Source organism: Nelumbo lutea, chromosome 2, assembly GCF_056320005.1.
Source record: "Nelumbo lutea isolate HS-2025 chromosome 2, American lotus-T2T, whole genome shotgun sequence".
Lineage (NCBI taxonomy): Eukaryota > Viridiplantae > Streptophyta > Magnoliopsida > Proteales > Nelumbonaceae > Nelumbo > Nelumbo lutea.
In genome coordinates this window covers 33,570,935-33,590,744 of record NC_142685.1, presented here as the reverse complement: position 1 = coordinate 33,590,744, position 19,810 = coordinate 33,570,935, and the positions used below count along the sequence as shown (strand labels likewise).

Here is a 19,810-nt window from a genome sequence, read left to right as displayed (position 1 = left end):
CGAAAAAGACGTAGACCGTTGAAGATGTGAGAAGCCTGAAATTGGGCTTTTTGGGAAGCTTCGATTGAAGCTTTTGCAATCTTCTAGCTTCTTCAAACGTGTGTTTCTCTACACATGCTTGTGAGAAAATAGTGATCTTTCGATAAAAATTAGCAAATGTTTCGAGCCTTAACCCTGAGCTCTGCCATTGTCGACCTGCGTACTTCTCTTTTCTTCTTCTTCTTTGAGTGTCATTCTTCTTTTTCTTCTTCCCATAGCTAACATTTCTCTCCTTTTTGTAGGTATACCATCGAAGGTAACTTGCTACGATCGAAGGTTTGAAGACTTGCGAACAAAACAGGTACAACCCCCCCACCCACAACTATGAAATGCACATTTAAACCTATATGTGGGTCCCACATGTGTTAATTGTTATGGTTTGTTAGCTCACACATGAGATATTCATATATACATAACACAAATTTTCATAACATTACCAAACGGTCTTCCAATTTTTATGGTCTTTCTATAAATCTATTAAAAATGTTTCAACCAAACAGTACCAAACGGTCTTCCAACTTTTATGGTCTTTCTATAAATCTATTAAAAATGTTTCAATCAAACAGTCTTTGATCTTTTAAGATCTATTTGTAAAAGCTCACTAAGTCTTTTAAGTTTTAACCATCATATTTTGCAATAGATATTCTGAAAAAGACTTGTCAAAAAAACACTTAATTTTAAAATTTTAAGGGTGCAGACGAGTTACAACATATATACAAGAAAGGAACTGAACTCTTGAGTTGCCTCTCAGACTTTGAGAATTGAAACAGTGACAGGCTCACCCAGTTTAAATACTAATAATCAATCACACGTCGCTTTAGGAGTCCAGGTCTCCCGCAACACTTGAAGCACGCCGGAGTACACCTCCAATCATATTAGTGCACGTCAGCCACGCATGAGAATCCAGGCCCATTTGTGTTTGTGTGAGTTCACTATACTGCCTGTTTGGCTCCTACGCTTCTTAATATTTCAATTTTTAGGGGAGAAAAGACGGTTTGAGTCATTCGACTACCCAGAGTGGAGTGGACAAAATCAAATCTATTCTTATGCATCCGGAGGCTGTATACGTTTTCCTACCTTTTATCTCTCATTTTTATAAAAAATAAATAAGAAAAGAAAAGAAAAAATCAACAGATTCTATTTCAAAAGAAAATGATAATATATAATCTATATCTATACAGTAGACCACAATGTGCTAAGCTGAGCTGGCATATTGCTGCGTTTTGGTTTACTTGGGAGCGCACTTTCTTCCTTTAGATTTTTTACAGTTTTTTTCAAGAAACACAAGTTAAGCTTAATAACTCCAGGTCTCCACGTCACTAGGTTCTCAAAGATATCTTTGGGAGCCCAAACGTCTCAACCGTTTTACTATTATCAAACCGAACTTGGATTCCCAAAACATATCAGTAAACATCTCAAACCGAACTTGGGTTCCCAAAACATCTCAGTAAACATCTCAATTCTCAACCAAACATCTTCCTCTCAAACCCAACCTCATATCTCTCAAAACCATTTCAGTCATTGCAACTTTGTAAGTTCAGCCACTGCAAATTCATTGTAAGTTTCAAATATTTTAACCTTCTCTTTCAACATCTGAAACCCATCTAATGTTTTTCTTGATTAAGCAAGTAAGAACATAAATTTTAAAAAAAAAAAACAAGAAAAAAGCATTAAAAAAAAGTAAAAATTTTGATCCGAATCAAAGTGATACCCGTTTTAATGTCCTGGTGAAGAAGACGACCAAAACGGGCCTAATATGACTCATTTTCATTTGGAACTGTTTCACATAAACGGGTTCATTGTTTGTCGTTTTAAAACGGGCCTATTGACATCCGTATCCTACACGGTTATGATAATAAACGCGTAAGACACAATAATAATAATAATAATAATGTTTCACTTTTTATTAACAAAAACCTTAGTAATAATAATAATGGAAAAAGGATGTTATAGTATATGCATACTGGTCCTTATAGAGCAAATAAGTACTAGATAACTCCATGACCAAGGATGATACTCATGACTCATGATAGAGGAGATCACATCTCCTCCCCACAAGGGATCACCCCACAATGTCCCACAACATATTTCCCCTGTGTATTGGGAACATCCCCAATGATAGTATCAAAACCAATGATGTCATCATCGGGAGATGTTCCCAATACATGGCGGGGATGTGTTGTGGGATGTTGTGGGGTGGCCCCTTGTGGGGAGGAGATGTAAACTCATGATAGAGTTCTTCCTGAATTCAAATGCTCTGTATGTCTATTGTAACAAATCATATCTATCAGAGTCTGGATCTCTTGCCCATGAGAGCCCTGCCCATGTCTACCCACAACATATTACCCCCATGAATTGAGAACATCTCCCCCTGCATAATACAATGCAGAGGATGAGATGTTCTCCATGTGTGACTGCAATAAATGTGGGCAGAGTTTGTGTGAGCAGGAGATCCAGACTCGTAAAAGATAGCCTCTGTAAACATCTCATATGTTTTACAATTTATAAAACCTCCATTAGCTACTTGTTGATAACCCCGTCAGGACAAGGGCCTGTTTTTGAGTTTGAGGACTGAGTTGAAGATTGAGATGGTATTCTGAATAGTGGCGCATCCCGATGTATTCCATTTTGAAACGCACCATGCCTCAACTAAACCATACTATATCGTGGAGCATTCCACACCGTATAAAATCCTGTCTGTAGTTAAATCTTGTGGACCTTTCCACACCACGTTGGCCAATTCCAAAATTAATGACTCCCTACTTCACACAATGCATTATCCAAACTCGATAATTCCAAAATTGTGGACTTTTCCTTTAATTTCTATAATTTGTATAAAAACTATCTTTTTATAAAATTATTTGATTTTATAAAAATATTACTCTTGGCAATTTAATAATTTTAATATATTTTTGAATTATTTTTTATAATATTTTATTAATTTTGGTGATTTATTATTGTTTTTTAACAAATGGTTCTCACTAATTATCTTAATTATTCATATTATATATAAATGCATTGATTTGTATTTTCGTGGTTAAATTGTATTATTTTATAAATTTATATTACTTAGAAAATACAATATTGATTATTCCTGATTAACAACATAGATCATCTCATACATTGTATGTGAGATGTATAGAATCAAAACATAGTGGACTAAACTGCACCACACCTTTAGAACGCTTATAAAGGTGTGGTGTGATTCAATCTACATTTATATCCCTAGTGCAAAACAACTACCCAATTGGCCACACCACACTGGTGTGGATAAAAACACACCACCCAATTTCTCATCTACACTACAAAACACCCCCAAGTTTCAGCTGCCTTTTTCTTTTCTTTGATACATACAAATTACATGACCATGGGAAAAGCATTATCCATTACATCATCAGTAAGCAAAATATAGTCCAAATCCCACCAACACGAGTCAGAGACACTAGTGACCTCTTATGACCTTCATTCGCAATCCAATTAGCGGTTTGATTTCCTTCCTTATGGATGTGATTATGCTTCAAAAACTACCATTGAAGATCTTCCAATCAAACCAGCTTTATCTTCTCCATAATTTCGTTCCAAGCATCCAAAAGTGCAAGTCTCGCTTAGCCCATTTTACCCATTGACTTTTTTCCTTTATCCTCATTTCATTAAACACCCCGGTAGCCTCAAAATAATCCATTGAACTTTCTAAAGCTTTTTAATAATTTTTAAAAGTCTATACATATTATTAAAAGTTGTCATTCCTAATTTACCAGAGACCTATATCTATACTACTATAAAAAGGTGTCAATGTGAGTAGAATTTTTGTGCCTACAATACCCCAATTTAATTACATGGACAGAAATGTAATTTAAACTGCTCTTACTCTTAATTCTCGTTAACATTCATTGAATCTTACTCTTGACTAGAATATCATTATACCTCCATTTGAATTTAGTTACCATTCATTTTCCCTGAATTTCATTTTCTAGTGAGAACCGAAATTCAAGTGCTTCCCATGGATTGGATAATCGCAACCAATGACATTCGAGGCATTGGTAATGTTCTAACTTTGAAGAAGGCAACGTCAGGTAAAAGAAAAACAACAGAAACGTTTCTTTGGATCATTACCAAACACCACCATAATATCCCGGAAATGAGAACTCCGGACTCCTCTATCCTGAGAGACAGCCAAATGATCCATGCAGGAAGTCCAACGTAAAGAAGACGCAATACCAAGTATTGGTTAAGAAAACCAAATAGTTGCCCCGAGACAAACAGAAATAAATCGTTACAAATCTCACTAGCCACCCAGGGAAAAAAGAACGGAAATGGCAAGTATGAAACATCAATTCAATCTCACAATTCACCAATTTCAGCCAGCTGGTTGGGTTTTATTTTTAATTATTTGACCATCTTTCATATGGAGAGCCAGCAGCCTTGAGTCAACTCGAGAATCCGATGAAAAACAATGCAAAATAGTGATTTGAGTCATCTCAAGAATCAGATGAAGTTTCTGATGTCCAGCGACTTCACACCAACCATTTCTTCATCCTTGAATTCCTCCCTGGAATAGGACAAAAAATCAATGTCTCAAAAACAATAACATATACCAAGTTGTCCACAAATTACAATTGGTTCATTCAGTTGGTATAATTGGCCACCAGATTGAACATCAGTGTTGGTCTCATCCATTCAAGAAAAAAGGGGGTGAGAGAATCAGTCTCTTGATCATTCAAATTTGTTTCATGTGAGAGTTCACTTGAAACCACTTATAAGAGTGAAGTGGGTTGTGAATGCATCAGCAACATACCGTTTCTTCTGAGTTTCCATAGCTTCAAGCGCATCCTTCTTCAGCTCCTCTAACTGGGCTTTTGCAATTTTAAGTTCCAATTGTTCTTCATACTTTGGCAGATCTTCTCTCTTAATTCCAAGCCTAATATGCATTGACAAATAAGAGACGAGTAGTTAAAGCCATGCATTCTCTTCCATATCTAAGAAACTCGGGAAGTAACAAAAGTGCATCAGGGTCATAATTACAAGTATATAATTTTAGAGATAAAGACACCTTACCTCTAAACCATAGACTTTGCCCCCCCCCCCCCCGGCAACACACAAAAATTAGGGAAAACCACTAAGATCTACAAAACCATGGATATAAAACCATGGAAACTACTCCAATTTCCAAATCTAGATCAATGCTTTGCCCAGCTCAGCTTCTTTTTAGGTAGTTTGCTTCACCCAGCTCAACTTGGACTTGTGAACCAACACCTGAGCTTGGGCTCAGATAGCCAAGCTCAGGCTTGGGTCTTTTTATTCACATACATATATTAGGACCATTGAAGCCCATGTTAGTGCCCATTATTTAAGGCTTAATTTAATATGCATTAAAAGAAAAGAAAAATAGCAAAAAAAGTTGTAATTATATCTATTTTAAGCAATATCTACAGTATACACCATATACATTATAGTATCTAACCAAGCTAAGCTTTAACCAAGTTGAGACCACCCAAACTCAGCTTAAGTTTGTTTAGCCAAACTAGATCAAATTCAGGCTCTAGCTTGGCTCATTTACAGTCCTAATGTTTATGAAACCAGATTTTACAATAAATTGACAAAAATTTTCAAGATTAAAAGAAAAAGATGGAATAATAAAAGTTTATGACTTTTTAGCACCAAATCTCTTTTTTTTTTATCAATTAGCACCAAATCTCGTTGCCAACTTTGAGCCAATTTCTCTCTTTGAATCAAATAAATTTTTGATGTTATATCCAAAGATCTCCCACCATTTTGGCCAATATTAAGTCTTGGAAGCCAATTTTGGCCAGAGAAAGAGAAAGAGAGAGAGGTGTTTCAAGGGGGGTATTTGCCTTCAAGTTGATACTCATAGATACTGTGAACAGTATTGCTAGTATTGATCTCTTATCATCAAGTATCAGATGATACTGCCTGACACCTAGTGATTTACCGACACTCATGTATATTGGGTCTATCCCCAATATCCATGGAGGTACCTAATTACTAAGCTAAAAATCTTATACATTAGACAAAACAAACTGAAATAACAAGATTTCATGATATGGTCTGAATATAGGTAGTAGTCCAACTATGCCTTTCCATTTCCATTCAGGGACATAATCTCCTAATGGGTGCCTACATCCATGCATTGGTGTATCATTAGTGGCAATAGTAGTGAGATTGGAGACTTGGGAGTAAAATCAGGTATCTGCCTGCTAGAGTAGCGTGTACAATATGTGTGTACCATTTTTTTTATATGTTTGTGCCATATTATGACTTAACTTGAGGTATCTTCATGCTTTATCTTTTGCATTAGGAGAAAATTGGTTACTTGTTCTTATTCTCTTCTCTTATTAGTAAAGTTATGTCTATGACTCCGGACTCCCAATAAAAATAATAATACAATGACGACATCAGATTCACTTGTGAATCTGAAACCTTGGTCCCTAGCAAGTTGGATTCCTTGAAGTTATTGCAACTTAAGTATTGAACCCATACTTTGCACCATCTCCAAACTGAGTTCTTCAAGTCATATCACATGAACAATCAAAAGATGTCAACAAGTAGGGAAAATTTCTGGAGTGAATCTTACTTCTTGTTGATCTTATCAAACTCTGCCATAAGAAGTGACATTCCCTTCTTGTCAGATCTCAGAAGTGGTTTCTTGATCTCTTTTTCAACTTTTTCCAATGCATCCATCATCATAGATTCCGCACCAAGGTCATCGGTGAGGCCTCTCCTGCAAAAGATATTTAAACAGTACATGAATTGAAGTAAATAAATTTTTCTCCCTTCTTGGAAAAAGGAGAGATGTCTATTACATGAGGTAGAACCCCTTTTTTTTTATAAACTACATGAAGTAGAACCGTTGAGGATGAAGTAATGAATTGGATTACGTTGCAAGCCACATATATACTAGCTGCATGATCAAGTAATTCCTTTTTATTTTTGAAGGCATACTCAAGTCACTCCTTCACTGCTAAAAGCAAATATCAATGAATCAATGATGAAGTGGATATTGACAAATTACCCACAACTTTCAAGTTTTAAATATAAGTTAAATAAAACATATTGAAGTCATAATGCAATCAGAAAGGCTTAAAGTTAAAAAAAGCCAACTCCAGTGAAGAAATTATCTGCTTAGAAAATGATTATGATAGTAAATTATAGTCTTAACAGACAGTTTTTCTGAATATCATCAACAAATCAGAAAGATAACCACATATAGAAGGGCGGGCTAGAGAGAGTAAAACAGCACATACTTGATCCTGATCTCCTTCAATGTCAGCAGATATGATCTAGCATCTGGAATACCTTGAGTTCGCGTTTGAATTGTGTACTGGATCCTTTGGGATTCTGAAAACAAGTCTGCCCTGCATGTTGGACAAGAAAATAAATGGAAATATATATTGGCATAATATTATTGTGATAAAAGAAATCATTAAAGCTTTCTTTTTCTTTTTGATGATTAAAAACATGTCAGCCTTCTAGTGCATCAACTATCAATGCTGTAATATAGTTGTCACAGGACATGAGAAAACACAACCAATCTAGACGATGACTTATGGAATAACCAAACATTTTGCCGCTTACTATAATAAATTCAGTGTTCACCTTCCTTAAAATATTTATTTCAAAAAAAAAAGATTTCACATTATCTCAATTGTAAATACAACTAATCTGTGAGAATTGAAAATAACCCTAACTTCCAGAATTTTACTTGTTGAATCACAGGACAAAAAGTACATTGTAGACTAAAAGCAATCTATTGCTAATAGAATGAATATCTCCACCTAATAGAGTATCTTTCAACTAAGGAATTCAAAAATGCAGGTACTTGCTTGTGGAGAACAGCACTGACCAATATCATGGATAGAAAGTTTGCACCATAAAATGCCAACTACATTAAACAAGGATCTCAAGAAAGCATCTTTATAAAAGGAACCAAAGACAAACAGAAGTTCTCACTTTTCTCTCACAGTCTTCATGACCTTCGCATACTGAGCAACTGCAGCCGGATCATCTGGATCTATAGTGATTTTCTCCTTCCGAAGTACTCCCAGGGCTGTATCAAATTTCTTCTTAACCTCCAAAAAGATGTTTTTCAGCATCTCTTTTAGCCAAATACACGTGCAGTAGTCAGTGAAACATATCATAAAGAGGTTAACAAAAAAATCTATAATATTAGGCCAAAGATGCATTAAAGATAAATGCTGACAAGAATCAATAGGCATACATTTAATATAAATCCCAGGAATGTAGATTACTATATAGTACACACTAAACCAAACATACAACACCACCATCGACAATAAGGGCTTATTCATTTAAGACACCGGAGAAGTCAAGAAGATCAAACTCTAACTGCATCTTCTCAAATAACTGCTTCTTCCAATTTTAGTGGTCTGTGAAATGCAAATGGAGCTATTGCGTTTCATGTGGGCCTAGCCACAACCATCCACATTGGATAAATTACCAGATCTTATATCTTTATACTTATAGCATCTAGCCATCTATTTAACATTTATTGTATTATCAATTGTTTAACTCAAATGAAAATACGATGCAACATCACAATCTGAAACCCTTCTTCATTCAAATCTGGTGAATTATTTTTTATGAGTTATGCTTACTCTGGCTCTGTTGATCTTACAACTCAACTTCAAACCAAGTATGATAGTTGCTCTAAGGTTATCAAAGCTACTTTCTTGTATATATTCTGTTTTAATACTACCTATGTTAAAATCTCTTGATTCTAGAGCATCTCACTCTCACCATAGATATAATTTTGCACTTATTCCCTCTCTAGTTTCATCAATTAATACTATGTCATAAGAAAATGACATACATGATGGAGCCTATACAAACATTTTTATTTTAAACCTTGTTTAAAGGAATATTAAGATACAAGAGATAAATAAAGATGTAATCTCAAGTTATAATAATATGCATATATAAGAAACAAGATCAAAAATAATATTAGAATAAATAAATAAATAAATTATCAAAAAATATATTAGAATAAATGAACATGTATAGATAGAGAGGGAGAGAGAGAGGGAGAGAAACAATTATTGAAGCTTTAGTGAATATCCAAATTTTGAGAAAACCATGTTTTGCTCGATTCAAACCAAAAAGCCAGAATTCCTATACAGTTAAAAATTTTCAGTCTAGGCATCTTAGAAAAGGAATAACAAAAGTTGAGCAAGAGAGACTATGAAATGTGCTATGGGTGTTGGGTCATGGGTGGATTCCTTATATTAGATTGATGTCAAAGGTGATCCATGCGAATGGTTTGAGGTTTAGTTGTTCAGCCAAAGCAAGACCCACATGTGAGAGCCCCTCACTGAATCTCAAAAACTTAAAATCAAAATCTTGAGATAATTAAAATAAGGAGAAAGACACAAATATCACTTACCATCTCCCTTAAGGGCTGGTGGTGCTGCTTCTTTAGCAAAGAAACGGACTGGAACAGCATTCTCTGGTTGTAGAATTATTTGACCAGCATACAACTGTAAAACCATAATAATCAGAAGAGACACAAACTAGGAAACCCACGGAAAAGGAAGAAGAATTTCAAAAAACTAGTAAGATGGAAATTTCAACATCAAGAGCTTCAAACAGAAAGAGTGAAAAGAAACAGCAGCTTAGAAAAAGACACTACATACTGAATTTTAACAACTCAAAGTTTCATTTGGGGCTTAACTGTGCTTGGCAGTAGAATGACAGACCCAGACATGATTGTGGACATGTTCACTGGCTCTTAGCATAGATATGATATTGGAGTAAGTGGACATGAATTAAAACATCATACTAGTGAATCCTCACAATTAGACAAAATGTGCATCCCTAAAGGACTGTTTAGTAAACACCCAGTATAAGATAAGGCTTTGTTGAATCATGTAGTTGCATTTGAATTTCATGGATAAACACCCCATAAGATATCAGGAAGCACCTTTAATAAATTAACAAAGTCAGTTGCTTAATAACATAGATGAATTAACTAAACATGTTCAGGAGGAAGTTCCATGGTACATGTTGTTTGCAGATTACATTGTTTAGTTTATGAAACTAATGAAGGATTAAATGCAAAATAAAGCTTATAGATAGGCCTGTAAACAGTATCCAGAAATTCGATTCTGAATTCGAGATCCGACTTAAACAAATCGAATTCGGATATTCGAATCAAATAAGCAGTCAAATTCGAATTTAATTTTCATACGATTATTTAATCAGATCGAATTCGAATTTGACTTGATTTGATCCGATATATATCCGAACCGATTGTAATTACATATATTAATATATTATATAAATTTACATGCATAACCCCATTGTATCTATGTTTCTTTAATAGTTTAAGGGTATAGAGGTAAAACCACTTTACCCTACACACATTCCAACAAATCTTCTCTTCCATTCGAAAATCTGGTGCATCCTCCAACAAATCCCCTTCCCCAAAAAATCAGCGAACTCTCCAAGAAATCCCCTTTACAAATCTTCTCTCCCATTTGAAAATCTGGCACATCCTCCAACAAATCCCCTTCCCCAAAAAATCAGCAAACTCTCCAAGAAATCTCCTTTCCAATTTGAAAATCCAACTCTAAACCCAAGACCAAAAGTCCCTAACCCTCACGATTACCTTGTTTTGTACTTCTTTTCTGTGTATTCTTTGAAGAGCCAAAATGGCAACCGGAGTTGAGAAATCTTGCCGCTGCAACATTCCTTCACACAGTTTAGTGATAATACCTTTGCATAGGCAAAATGGTGAACAAACAAGTTGGAGAAACCTCTGCTGCTGCAACATTCTTCACAAAGTTCAGTATTATTAGCAGCTTTTCAGCAAAGATCGATGTCCACATTGAAGTCGTTTTTGTCTAAGACGCGGTTGTTGTCAACGACTTGGCATGGACAATGAGGAGCATTAGCGGCAAAGGTAGATCAACCGATCAACTAAGGTCAGATTCTGACTTGTTCTTTTTGCTTTCCCTTCTATAAATTTTCTAGTGTTTGTAGCTTTTTTTATTTCTTCTTTTGCTTAATCTTTACTGTGGGAATGGTTGCCGAATTTAGGTTCAGATTTGTCAAAATTGTAGCTATCATATTTTGATTATAAGTAATATTTTTGTGTTTTAATTCACAAACAAAAATAGGTAGCTTGTTTTTTGGGTTTGGAACAATGGGATTTTGCTTTAAGTGCTCATCTTTCATTTATCCCCAATTTCTTTATTTTTATTAGAATTTGAATTTTATGTTTTATGACAAACCTAAACAGTTGAACTCGAATTGGTTGAATATTCGATTATTCATTCGAATTCGAATTCAGTTACTGATTTTAAATATTCGACGGATATCTAATCGAATTCGAATCTTTGTTTATGCAATCGACTTTGAATTCAATCCGTTTACACCCCTACTTATAGACAAATGCCTTAGAAACAATAGGTTTTAAAATAAGTAGGACTAAAGAGTATATAACATGTAAATTTAGTAATAATAGGAGTGTAAATCAAGATATACTTAAGATTGGAGACCAAGAGATAACTCAATGTGAACATTTCCAGTACCTTGGCTCAATAATTCATAACAAGGGAGAGATTGAGGAGGATATCACCCAAAGAATTAGAGCAGGATGGGAAAAATGGAGGGGTGCATCTGAACTTTCATGTGATAGTGGAATACCACTTAGGTGTTAGGTTAAAAGGAAAGTTCTATAAAACAGTTGTAAATCAAGCTATTTTGTGTGGAGTAGAGTGTTAGGCAGTCAAGAAACAACATGTCCAAAAAACAAATGTAGTAGGAACGTGAATGCTAAGATGGATGAGTGGAAAAAACTAGAAAGGATAGGATTAGGAATGAAGTTATGAGTAGGAACCTAGGAGTAGCTCCAAAAGGTAATAAAATGAGAGAGATTAGACTAAAATGCTTTGGGCACGTGCATAGACCACCAACTGTGCCAGTTGGAAGAAGTGGTTTGTTATACATTAAAGGGGCTATAAGAGCTTGGGGTAAAACAAAAAGGGCATGGGTAGAAGTAATAAGAAATAATTTAAGCACTGATAATTTAATAGTGGATATGGATTTAAACAACATATTGGTGAAACAGGATTCATATAGTCGACCCCATTTAGTTGGGATAAGGCATGGATGATGGAAAGAATTGCTTCATAACATCATTGATCAATAAAAAAAAGTTTCTTAATAACAACTAATGAAGTAAAAATTTCAAAGTTTTTAGGAGATCTTCAAAGTGTTACATCCATACCACTTGGATTTGCATATAGGAAAGTGTTTTATACATGGAATACTTAGATGACTAAAATTATCTTGATCAATATTAATGAAAATAATATGTTTTACCAAACAAAAAATGACCAAATTTATTACCATAATCTTTTACAATTTGTTCTCTAGGTAGAAATTTGATACAGGTTAAAAACTTTAGAGGGACATGGGGAAGGCCAACGACATTGGTTGAAGTAATGGGAAAAGACCAAAAGACTTATTATCTAACAAAAGCCATGGACTTGGATAAAATAGATCAGAGGACTTAATGGTCTTGATTATTTTTCTCTTTTTGGTCATAGTGGTTGGTGGGTTGGGGTTGTGTTTGACATTTGTAGTATAATTATGGTTGGCATTATGGTTGGAGAGATGCAAAAGAATTCCTACTAAGAAGTCTTGAGAACAGTGGAAGAAAGATTTTGTTATGTGTTCATTGAAAAAAAATGCAAAATATTAAAATTATTAATTAAAAATATAAAGTTAAATTTTAAATTAAATGTTTTAAAAAACCTATTATCTCAAATTAAAATATATAGACAAAACATGTAAAACACATTTAAAATGAAAACTTAAAAATAAAATCAAGCATAACATATAAAACGCATTCAAGCATGTAAACTCTTAATCTCTTTATTTTTTCCCAATTGCATTACTTCAAATAGCTAATATGATATTAAACATTATGCATTCCTAATTCTAAGAGCCACCTTTGTACCAAGAAGCCCCTTGAAGCAAGCCCAAACAAGTTCATATCAGGGTAGGGGTGCAAGTCGGGCGGGTTGGGCCGGGTTTATGGTCAGCCCAGGCCCGGCCCTAAAATTTGGGCTTAAGGCCCGAGACCGAGGTCAAGCCCGATTTTCCTAACCCAAGCCCAACCCACCCTATAATTTGATGCACTCGGGTTGGGCTCGGGCCTGGGCCGGGTTCAGGTTGGTCAATGAACTCACTCTAAAATTATACATATATAAATGTATTTATGCAAATATATATATATATATATATATATATATATATTTATGTATGTATGTAAATATGTATGAAAAATATCTACACAAATGTTATATATACAAATATGTATGTATATACATGTAAATATGTATGCAACATTTACATATATACACATATATGTATAAATGTATATAATTGGGTCGGGCCCGGGCCGGGTTCGGGCTACCTAAGGGCTAGGCCCGAGCCCTACTCAAAAAATAGAAAAGCCCGACTTCTTGGGCCTGAGCCCAACCCGTGTAAAACTCTGAGTTGGGCCGGTTCGGGCTCGGGCTGGGCCCGCCCAAGTTGCACCCCTCTATCAGGGTCTTAAATTCTTAATCCCTATAAAAAAAGGTTTTATAAGTTTAAGTGTCTTTTAAAAGTATATTTTATAAGGATGAATGAATGAGAAACATTAGCAAACATGGGCTGAAGCACAAAGCACACCTGGGCCGAAGCGCAAGGTGCACCAGGCGCATGCCTTTTCAAAGCACTGCACTTGGGACCTAGGCGAGGTGCATACCCTAAATACACCTCGCCTGTGTGCCCAGGCATGCCTTTCAAATCACTAAATGTAGGCACTCTTCAATTGACAAAACAAGTGGGCTTGTCAAAAAGTTGATAAAGAAAAGTAAGACCATCTTAACTAAAAATAATAGATAGAAAAGATGCATGCAAAGCCAATACGACCTTCAGACTAAAATGTTGTCCAGGCCAAAAATAAAAAATTAAGTACCAACCAATATCACAATGGTTGAATGCAAGGAAAGAGATCTTGGATCCTTAAACCTAGATAGGGAGAAAGGCTTTTGGCAATCATAATATTTTCTTCAAGAGTCCAACTAAGAGACATCAGATGCACCAGTAAACTACTTCCAAGGTGTAGAACTGTAGACAGCCATGTCTAGATCTCGAACATGATCTCATTGCTAACTTAATTTAGATTTAAGTTAGTTCAGCAATTCTTGCTTTTCACTGACCTATCAAAAGAATTTTTGGTTTTCACTATAATTTCAAGCTGATTCTATAAAAACCTTATAGGAGGTTTGTTGAATGGTAAAAAAGTTTCATGGGTTTTATCCATCTTTGACCAGAAACCCTTTGGACGCAACAATTAAGACTTTCCTTGATGTACATATCTAAAATAAATTGATACAGTGGAACAAGGTTAAAGTGCAGATACCATACCATGGATCCATATATCATAAATAAAGAGTGGGCATAAAAAACTTTGATATTATCAAGGTAATTCCAATGGGGTGGTAATTGAAATGATATTTTAAAATGGCAAAGGATATCAGCATTAATCGAATGGAATTGATCCTGATGATTCAAATAGAAAAGGGGATTGAATGAACATAGAGAAATGGCAATCTTGGAAGGGAATCAGGGATTAAAAGAGCACGGCAGCTGAACATCAGAAAACAGGTGGTGGAAGGTGACTCGAGCCTGGTTATTAGGTGGCTGCAGAAGGAAGACTTCAGTTTGTGGAAATACTTAAATGAGAAAAAGAAAATTAAACATCTGACTCAAAACATGGAAGATCAGTTTCAGTGGACTAAAAGGTGTGCCAATTCCTTGGCAGACTCTTTGGCGAAGCAAGGGGTGGGAAGAGCTATTCCTTTCTGGGAAGCTTTGTAATATGAAGTAAACTTTTAGGGAGGGTTAAGAGATTTTACCCCTCCCTCCTGTTGTATCCTCCTTTTTAATCTCTTTATTAATAAAAGTTTCTGTTATCTATCAAAAAAATGAACATATAGATATGAGCCAAACAACAAAGGGAATCACCAAAAAATAAGGAACTTGAGTCCATATCAAGTTCTTAGCAAATACAATACTTTGCACTCTGCAGATAACCAATAGAACGTCATCAAGTGAACCAAAATAATGGTCAGGTGTACTGATCAAAAATAAATAAATAAATGGTCAGGTGTTAAATTAAAGACGGGTCATTGCTTGGTGCAATGGTAAAATTTCGTGCTGACAAGCATAAAATGGAGGTTCGATTAGGAATGATTCGAACTTGTTTGGGGTTGCTTCGAGGGGCCTGGTACAAAGGCGGCTCTTAGAATCAGGAATGCATAATGTTTAACATCATATTACCAGAAGGCTGAACCTAGACTGGAACTTCACAACAAATTTTAATCAATAAATAAACAAATTCGTAGCACCATTTGTCAACGAAGCTGATCATCAGTTTCCAAAAAACGTAGTCCAAAATCTGTTGCATAATTTCATACTTTCATTTACGAGATCAGAAAAGAGGACATAACTTAGTTATCCAGAATGGATCTCAAACTCTAATTTTAAGTTTCTCCTCGGATGAGCTCTCAAACTACGCTTAGAATATCCCAAATAAAATCATAAGAAAAAGCGGAAAGGAAGGAAGAAAGAATGGAGAATCTGTCTGTGTAGATAGAAGAGGATACCTGTCTAGATCTCGATAGGATACGAGAAGCGAGCGCCATGACCGGAGCTTCTCTCCGTCGATCTTCTGCTAGGTTTGGTGTCCAACGGGTTCCTGAGTCCTGTTTTGGTGGAATGTCTTTCACCCAAAGGCGTGCTTCCGCCCTAAAGAGTGTAGACACAACCAACCGATGTCGAGGAAACGAACCGGAGCCCTATCGCCTTTTGTCCTCTTGACGGTTCGATGGCTCGACCATCCGGTCAATTGGTTCAAATCGCAATTTCATAAATAAATCTAATTGGAAATTTATAATAATAACAAAAGTGAGAAAAAGTGTGAATTTGCAAAAGAAAAATATATAGATAAAATGTTTTTGAGCAATTGTATCAGGTAGGCACAGTATTCTAAGCACGTTAAGTGAGCACTTAAAAAAAATTAACGCTTATACCTTAAAAAATACTCCCCAACCTGCCCTTTATTATTTTAAAAACTTATCTCCTTTTTACAGTTATAATTTTTTTATGAACACTGGGTTTCTAATTGTAAAAAGGAGATAAATCTTCATAATAAAAAATGCCAAATGCAACCTAAAAACATTAGAAGATTGATTAAGTGCTCATTGAAGGTACTTATCTTGGAATAGTGCTTGGCTAAAACTAGAAAATCACAACCTTTGAATCTTTGATGCATTGCTATGGTCCCACCTTAGTCAATTCATCAAATTCAAGGTGGGCCACGTCAATATATCAAGAGCGGTATTTACCATTTTAGCCTAGTGCTACCTGAATTTTTAGCGGGTGGGAGAGGGTAAGCAAGAGAGAGAAGAGTTCAAGACTTTACACCTCTCGTGGTTTCATTGAAAATCATTTTCTAGACTTATATTTTCCTGGTTGGTTGGTTTTCTCAAATGTTAGTGGGCAAGTGGGTTGGTGCCCCTGATTCTTTGTAATCTTCTGTGGTGTTTTGCTTTCTTTCTTTTTTCTTTCCAAGTTTTGTTTAAGCTGTGTTTGGTTTGAAGAAAAAAGTAAGGAAGGGAAATGTAACTAGAAAATCTTTACAAATCTTGTATAAGTTTTTCTATGTTTCCCTTCCTTTTTCTACCTTTTCCTTTAAACCAAACATAGTGAATGAGCATGAGCATTTGATAAAAGCTGGACCACTGAAAATGGATGAATTGAATGAATTATTACTTTGTTTTCAATTGGATAAAATATTCAAAGGGTATTGTAATTAACCCAACTCCTGCTTCAACCACTGAGAAGCTCACAAACCTCTTTAATAACTTACTAGTTGGCCCCGTGGTTGTTAAAAGAAATTGCCGTAGGAGCCTTATAATAATACCAATTGAGCTAAGTGGTGTGTTAGTTTTTATTATTTATCTTATTTTTTACTATTTTTATTATATTTTATTAATTTTATTACTCTTAAATGTGATGCATAAGCTTTACTAAGTGGCATTTAAACACGAGTCTTGGGACATTTCTAATTAGGCCAAGCTAAACCCTATCCATCTTAGCATTATTCTTGGGTGGATTATGTATTGTCTAATCAATTAAAAAACCAAGAATCCAAAAGGGATTTGTAAGAGGGAGAGTTGCTTTTTATTAAATTAATTAACAAAGTTGTTAATACTTTTTTCTTTTATCTTCTCTTACTTTTCTATTTTTTTATATTTTATAATTAATAAAATTATTTTTAATGAAAATTTCTCTTATTTACTCTTTTTTATTTTCAAAATTGCATAACCAATCAGACCAAATCAGTCCAGCATAGTATGAACTGGTAATTAAAGCTAGTGAGTCAAATGGCTTTTAGGTATTCGAATAACCAAATCTATGAACTTTGTCTTATTGAGGCATAGTGATTTTTGGACCCTTTTTTCATTTATTCTTCTGCTTTTTTCATCTTGGGAAATTACAAGCAAAGTTGGGGAAACAAACCTAGTTCATTTGGTCTACCACCCAATGCTTCTAAAACTTAAGTTCACCACAACAAAGCTATAAGACAAAGGAGACGACAATTCATGTTCAAACAAAGTGTTTTTAGAAAATTAATAGTTAAAATTCCACATAATTTATAAAAAGTAGTGAATTTTTAACATAATTTTCTAAAAGTATAATGAAAAAATTTTTATTTAAAATTTAATTAATAGTTAAAATTAATAATTTAACAAAACATGTTAATTAAAAGTGAAATTAATAGTGTTTCTAATATTAATTTTCAAGACGTATTTTTCTAAAAATTTATATGGTATATCTTGCAAACCATATGGATCAATCATAGGGATGACAATTTTCTCCATTGAACCGTATTCTCGCTCTACCCCAAATGGAGTGGATTTTCCCTAGGAATGGCATGAGGCAGATTTAGGGTGAGATACCCCATCCCCACCCTTGCCTCGTAGATGAAATCCCCAAAGCCATCCTTGCCATGTCCTACCATGTCCCCAATGGTGGGCCAAGGCACCCCTTCCCCATTGGAGATAGGGAATCCCCAAATTTTTATTGTCCCAAGGCAATGACTTAAAAATACATCAAATGTTAAGAGTATTTTAGAAATGAGATTGTAGGAATTTGGGGTTACTTTAGAAATGAGATTATTGGGTCTTGGGGTTTTGGAAATTTGGGGGAATTCAAGGTTAATTTAGAAATTAATATTAAACTTAGGGATATTTAATAATTTGCCATTAGGTTTGAGGAATTATATGTGAACATCATCCCCGCCCCATTCTCGATATGAGGTAAAGACATTTTCTCAATCCCCATTTAATATCGAGGAAAACACATCCCATTTGAGGTGGGAAAGGTAGGGGAAGGCCCCAATTTTATGGGAAAGTTTCCATCCCTAATTTTCCCCTCAATCTTAAACAATGAAAGGGTGGGGACAAGAAAAACTTTTTTGTCCTAAATAGGGAATGGGGTTGGCATATAACTCTTTAAACTTGCTATGAATCTGGTAGTAAATTATTAAATTACCCCTAGATTTATTATTAATTTCTAAAATATCCCTAAGTTTCCTCAAATTCCCAAAACTTTAAGATCACATAACCTTTTTTCTAAAATACCCCAAAATTCTCATAGTTTTGTTTTTAAAAAATACCCCAAAATTCTGATGATCTCATTACTAAAATACCCCTAAATTTAATGTATTTTTAGGTGGTCGCCTCGGGGTAGGAAAAATTCAAGGATTCCTCATTGGTGCCCCTGCCACAAACTAAAATTTTATATTTTCTTGACACATCTTCTTGTTATAATGTTCCTTGGATTTTAGCATCAAGACAAATAGTGATGTGTGGTGCCAAAAATGTCCCATGGAGAGAGAGAGAGAGAGAGAGAGAGAGAGAGAGTTATAATGACAATATTAAAATATCATTTGTATTATCTACTTTTTTTCTCTTCTTAATATTTTAGATATTATTTATTCATCTTATTTCAATATTTAAGTTTTAACTTAAACTATTTTCAAAAAATAAGTTTTAACTTGGGTAGCGTTTAATAAATCTAAAATCTGGAATTTGAAAAGTTAAAAAGATATTAAAAATGTTTAAAATCTGAAAAGAGACATAGTTGTTTTTGACTTTTTAGAGGCTCTAAATAAAGAAGGTTGTTTGTGTTGGATCAAACCTTTAGCATCTAAAATTCAATTTTATTATTTTACCCCTAAATTAGATTGTTCGGTTGTAGCGGCGAGAGAAGAAGAAGAAGAAGAAGAAAGGAGAGAGAGAGGGGGTCGGAACTCGCCGCTGCTAGTTCGTCGGAGGAGTTGCAACGGCGAGAGAAAGAAAAATAAGAAAGGGGAGAGAGAAAGGGAAGGTTGGAACTTGCCGCCGCTAGTTCACTGTAGGAGTTGCAACGTCAAGAGAAGAAGAAGAAGAAAGGAGAGAGAGAGAGAGAGAGAGAGAGAATTGTTGAGAAGAAGGATAACATGGCCTCCTAATATAGGCTAAACCCCTGGTGGCTTGGCTTAATGGGAGGGCTATGAAGGGGAAAGGAGAGAGAGAGAGAGTTAAGAAGGAAGCTGAAAAGGGAGCTTGCAGAAAGGAGAGGCATGCTGATGTGAACTACTTTGTTTTATATATAGTATAGATTCATT

At 34.9% G+C, this 19,810-nt stretch overlaps 1 protein-coding gene across 1 annotated transcript; it reads right to left on the bottom strand.

Annotated features, from left to right (window-relative positions):
* Positions 1–4,113: 4,113 nt before the first annotated feature.
* LOC148869731 (putative ATP synthase 24 kDa subunit, mitochondrial) lies at positions 4,114–15,950 on the bottom strand. The gene is made up of 7 exons (XM_088968333.1): positions 15,741–15,950; positions 9,458–9,551; positions 8,008–8,152; positions 7,302–7,412; positions 6,632–6,778; positions 4,835–4,957; positions 4,114–4,588 (listed from the first exon to the last, which is right to left on the bottom strand). The coding sequence occupies exons 1-7, from the start codon at positions 15,777–15,779 to the stop codon at positions 4,525–4,527; spliced, it is 723 nt and encodes a 240-aa protein (XP_088824459.1). The 5' UTR covers positions 15,780–15,950; the 3' UTR covers positions 4,114–4,524.
* Between the last annotated feature and the right edge of the window lie 3,860 nt (positions 15,951–19,810).

Excerpts from the sequence above, each read along its gene's own strand:
- LOC148869731 (XM_088968333.1), bottom strand. The coding sequence starts at position 15,779 with ATGGCGCTCGCTTCTCGTATCCTATCGAGATCTAGACAG. Across the intron at positions 7,413-8,007 it reads ATGAAGACTGTGAGAGAAAA|GGCAGACTTGTTTTCAGAAT; the intron begins GTGAGAACTTCT and ends TCCAACATGCAG. Across the intron at positions 6,779-7,301 it reads TTGAAGGAGATCAGGATCAA|GAGAGGCCTCACCGATGACC; the intron begins GTATGTGCTGTT and ends TATCTTTTGCAG.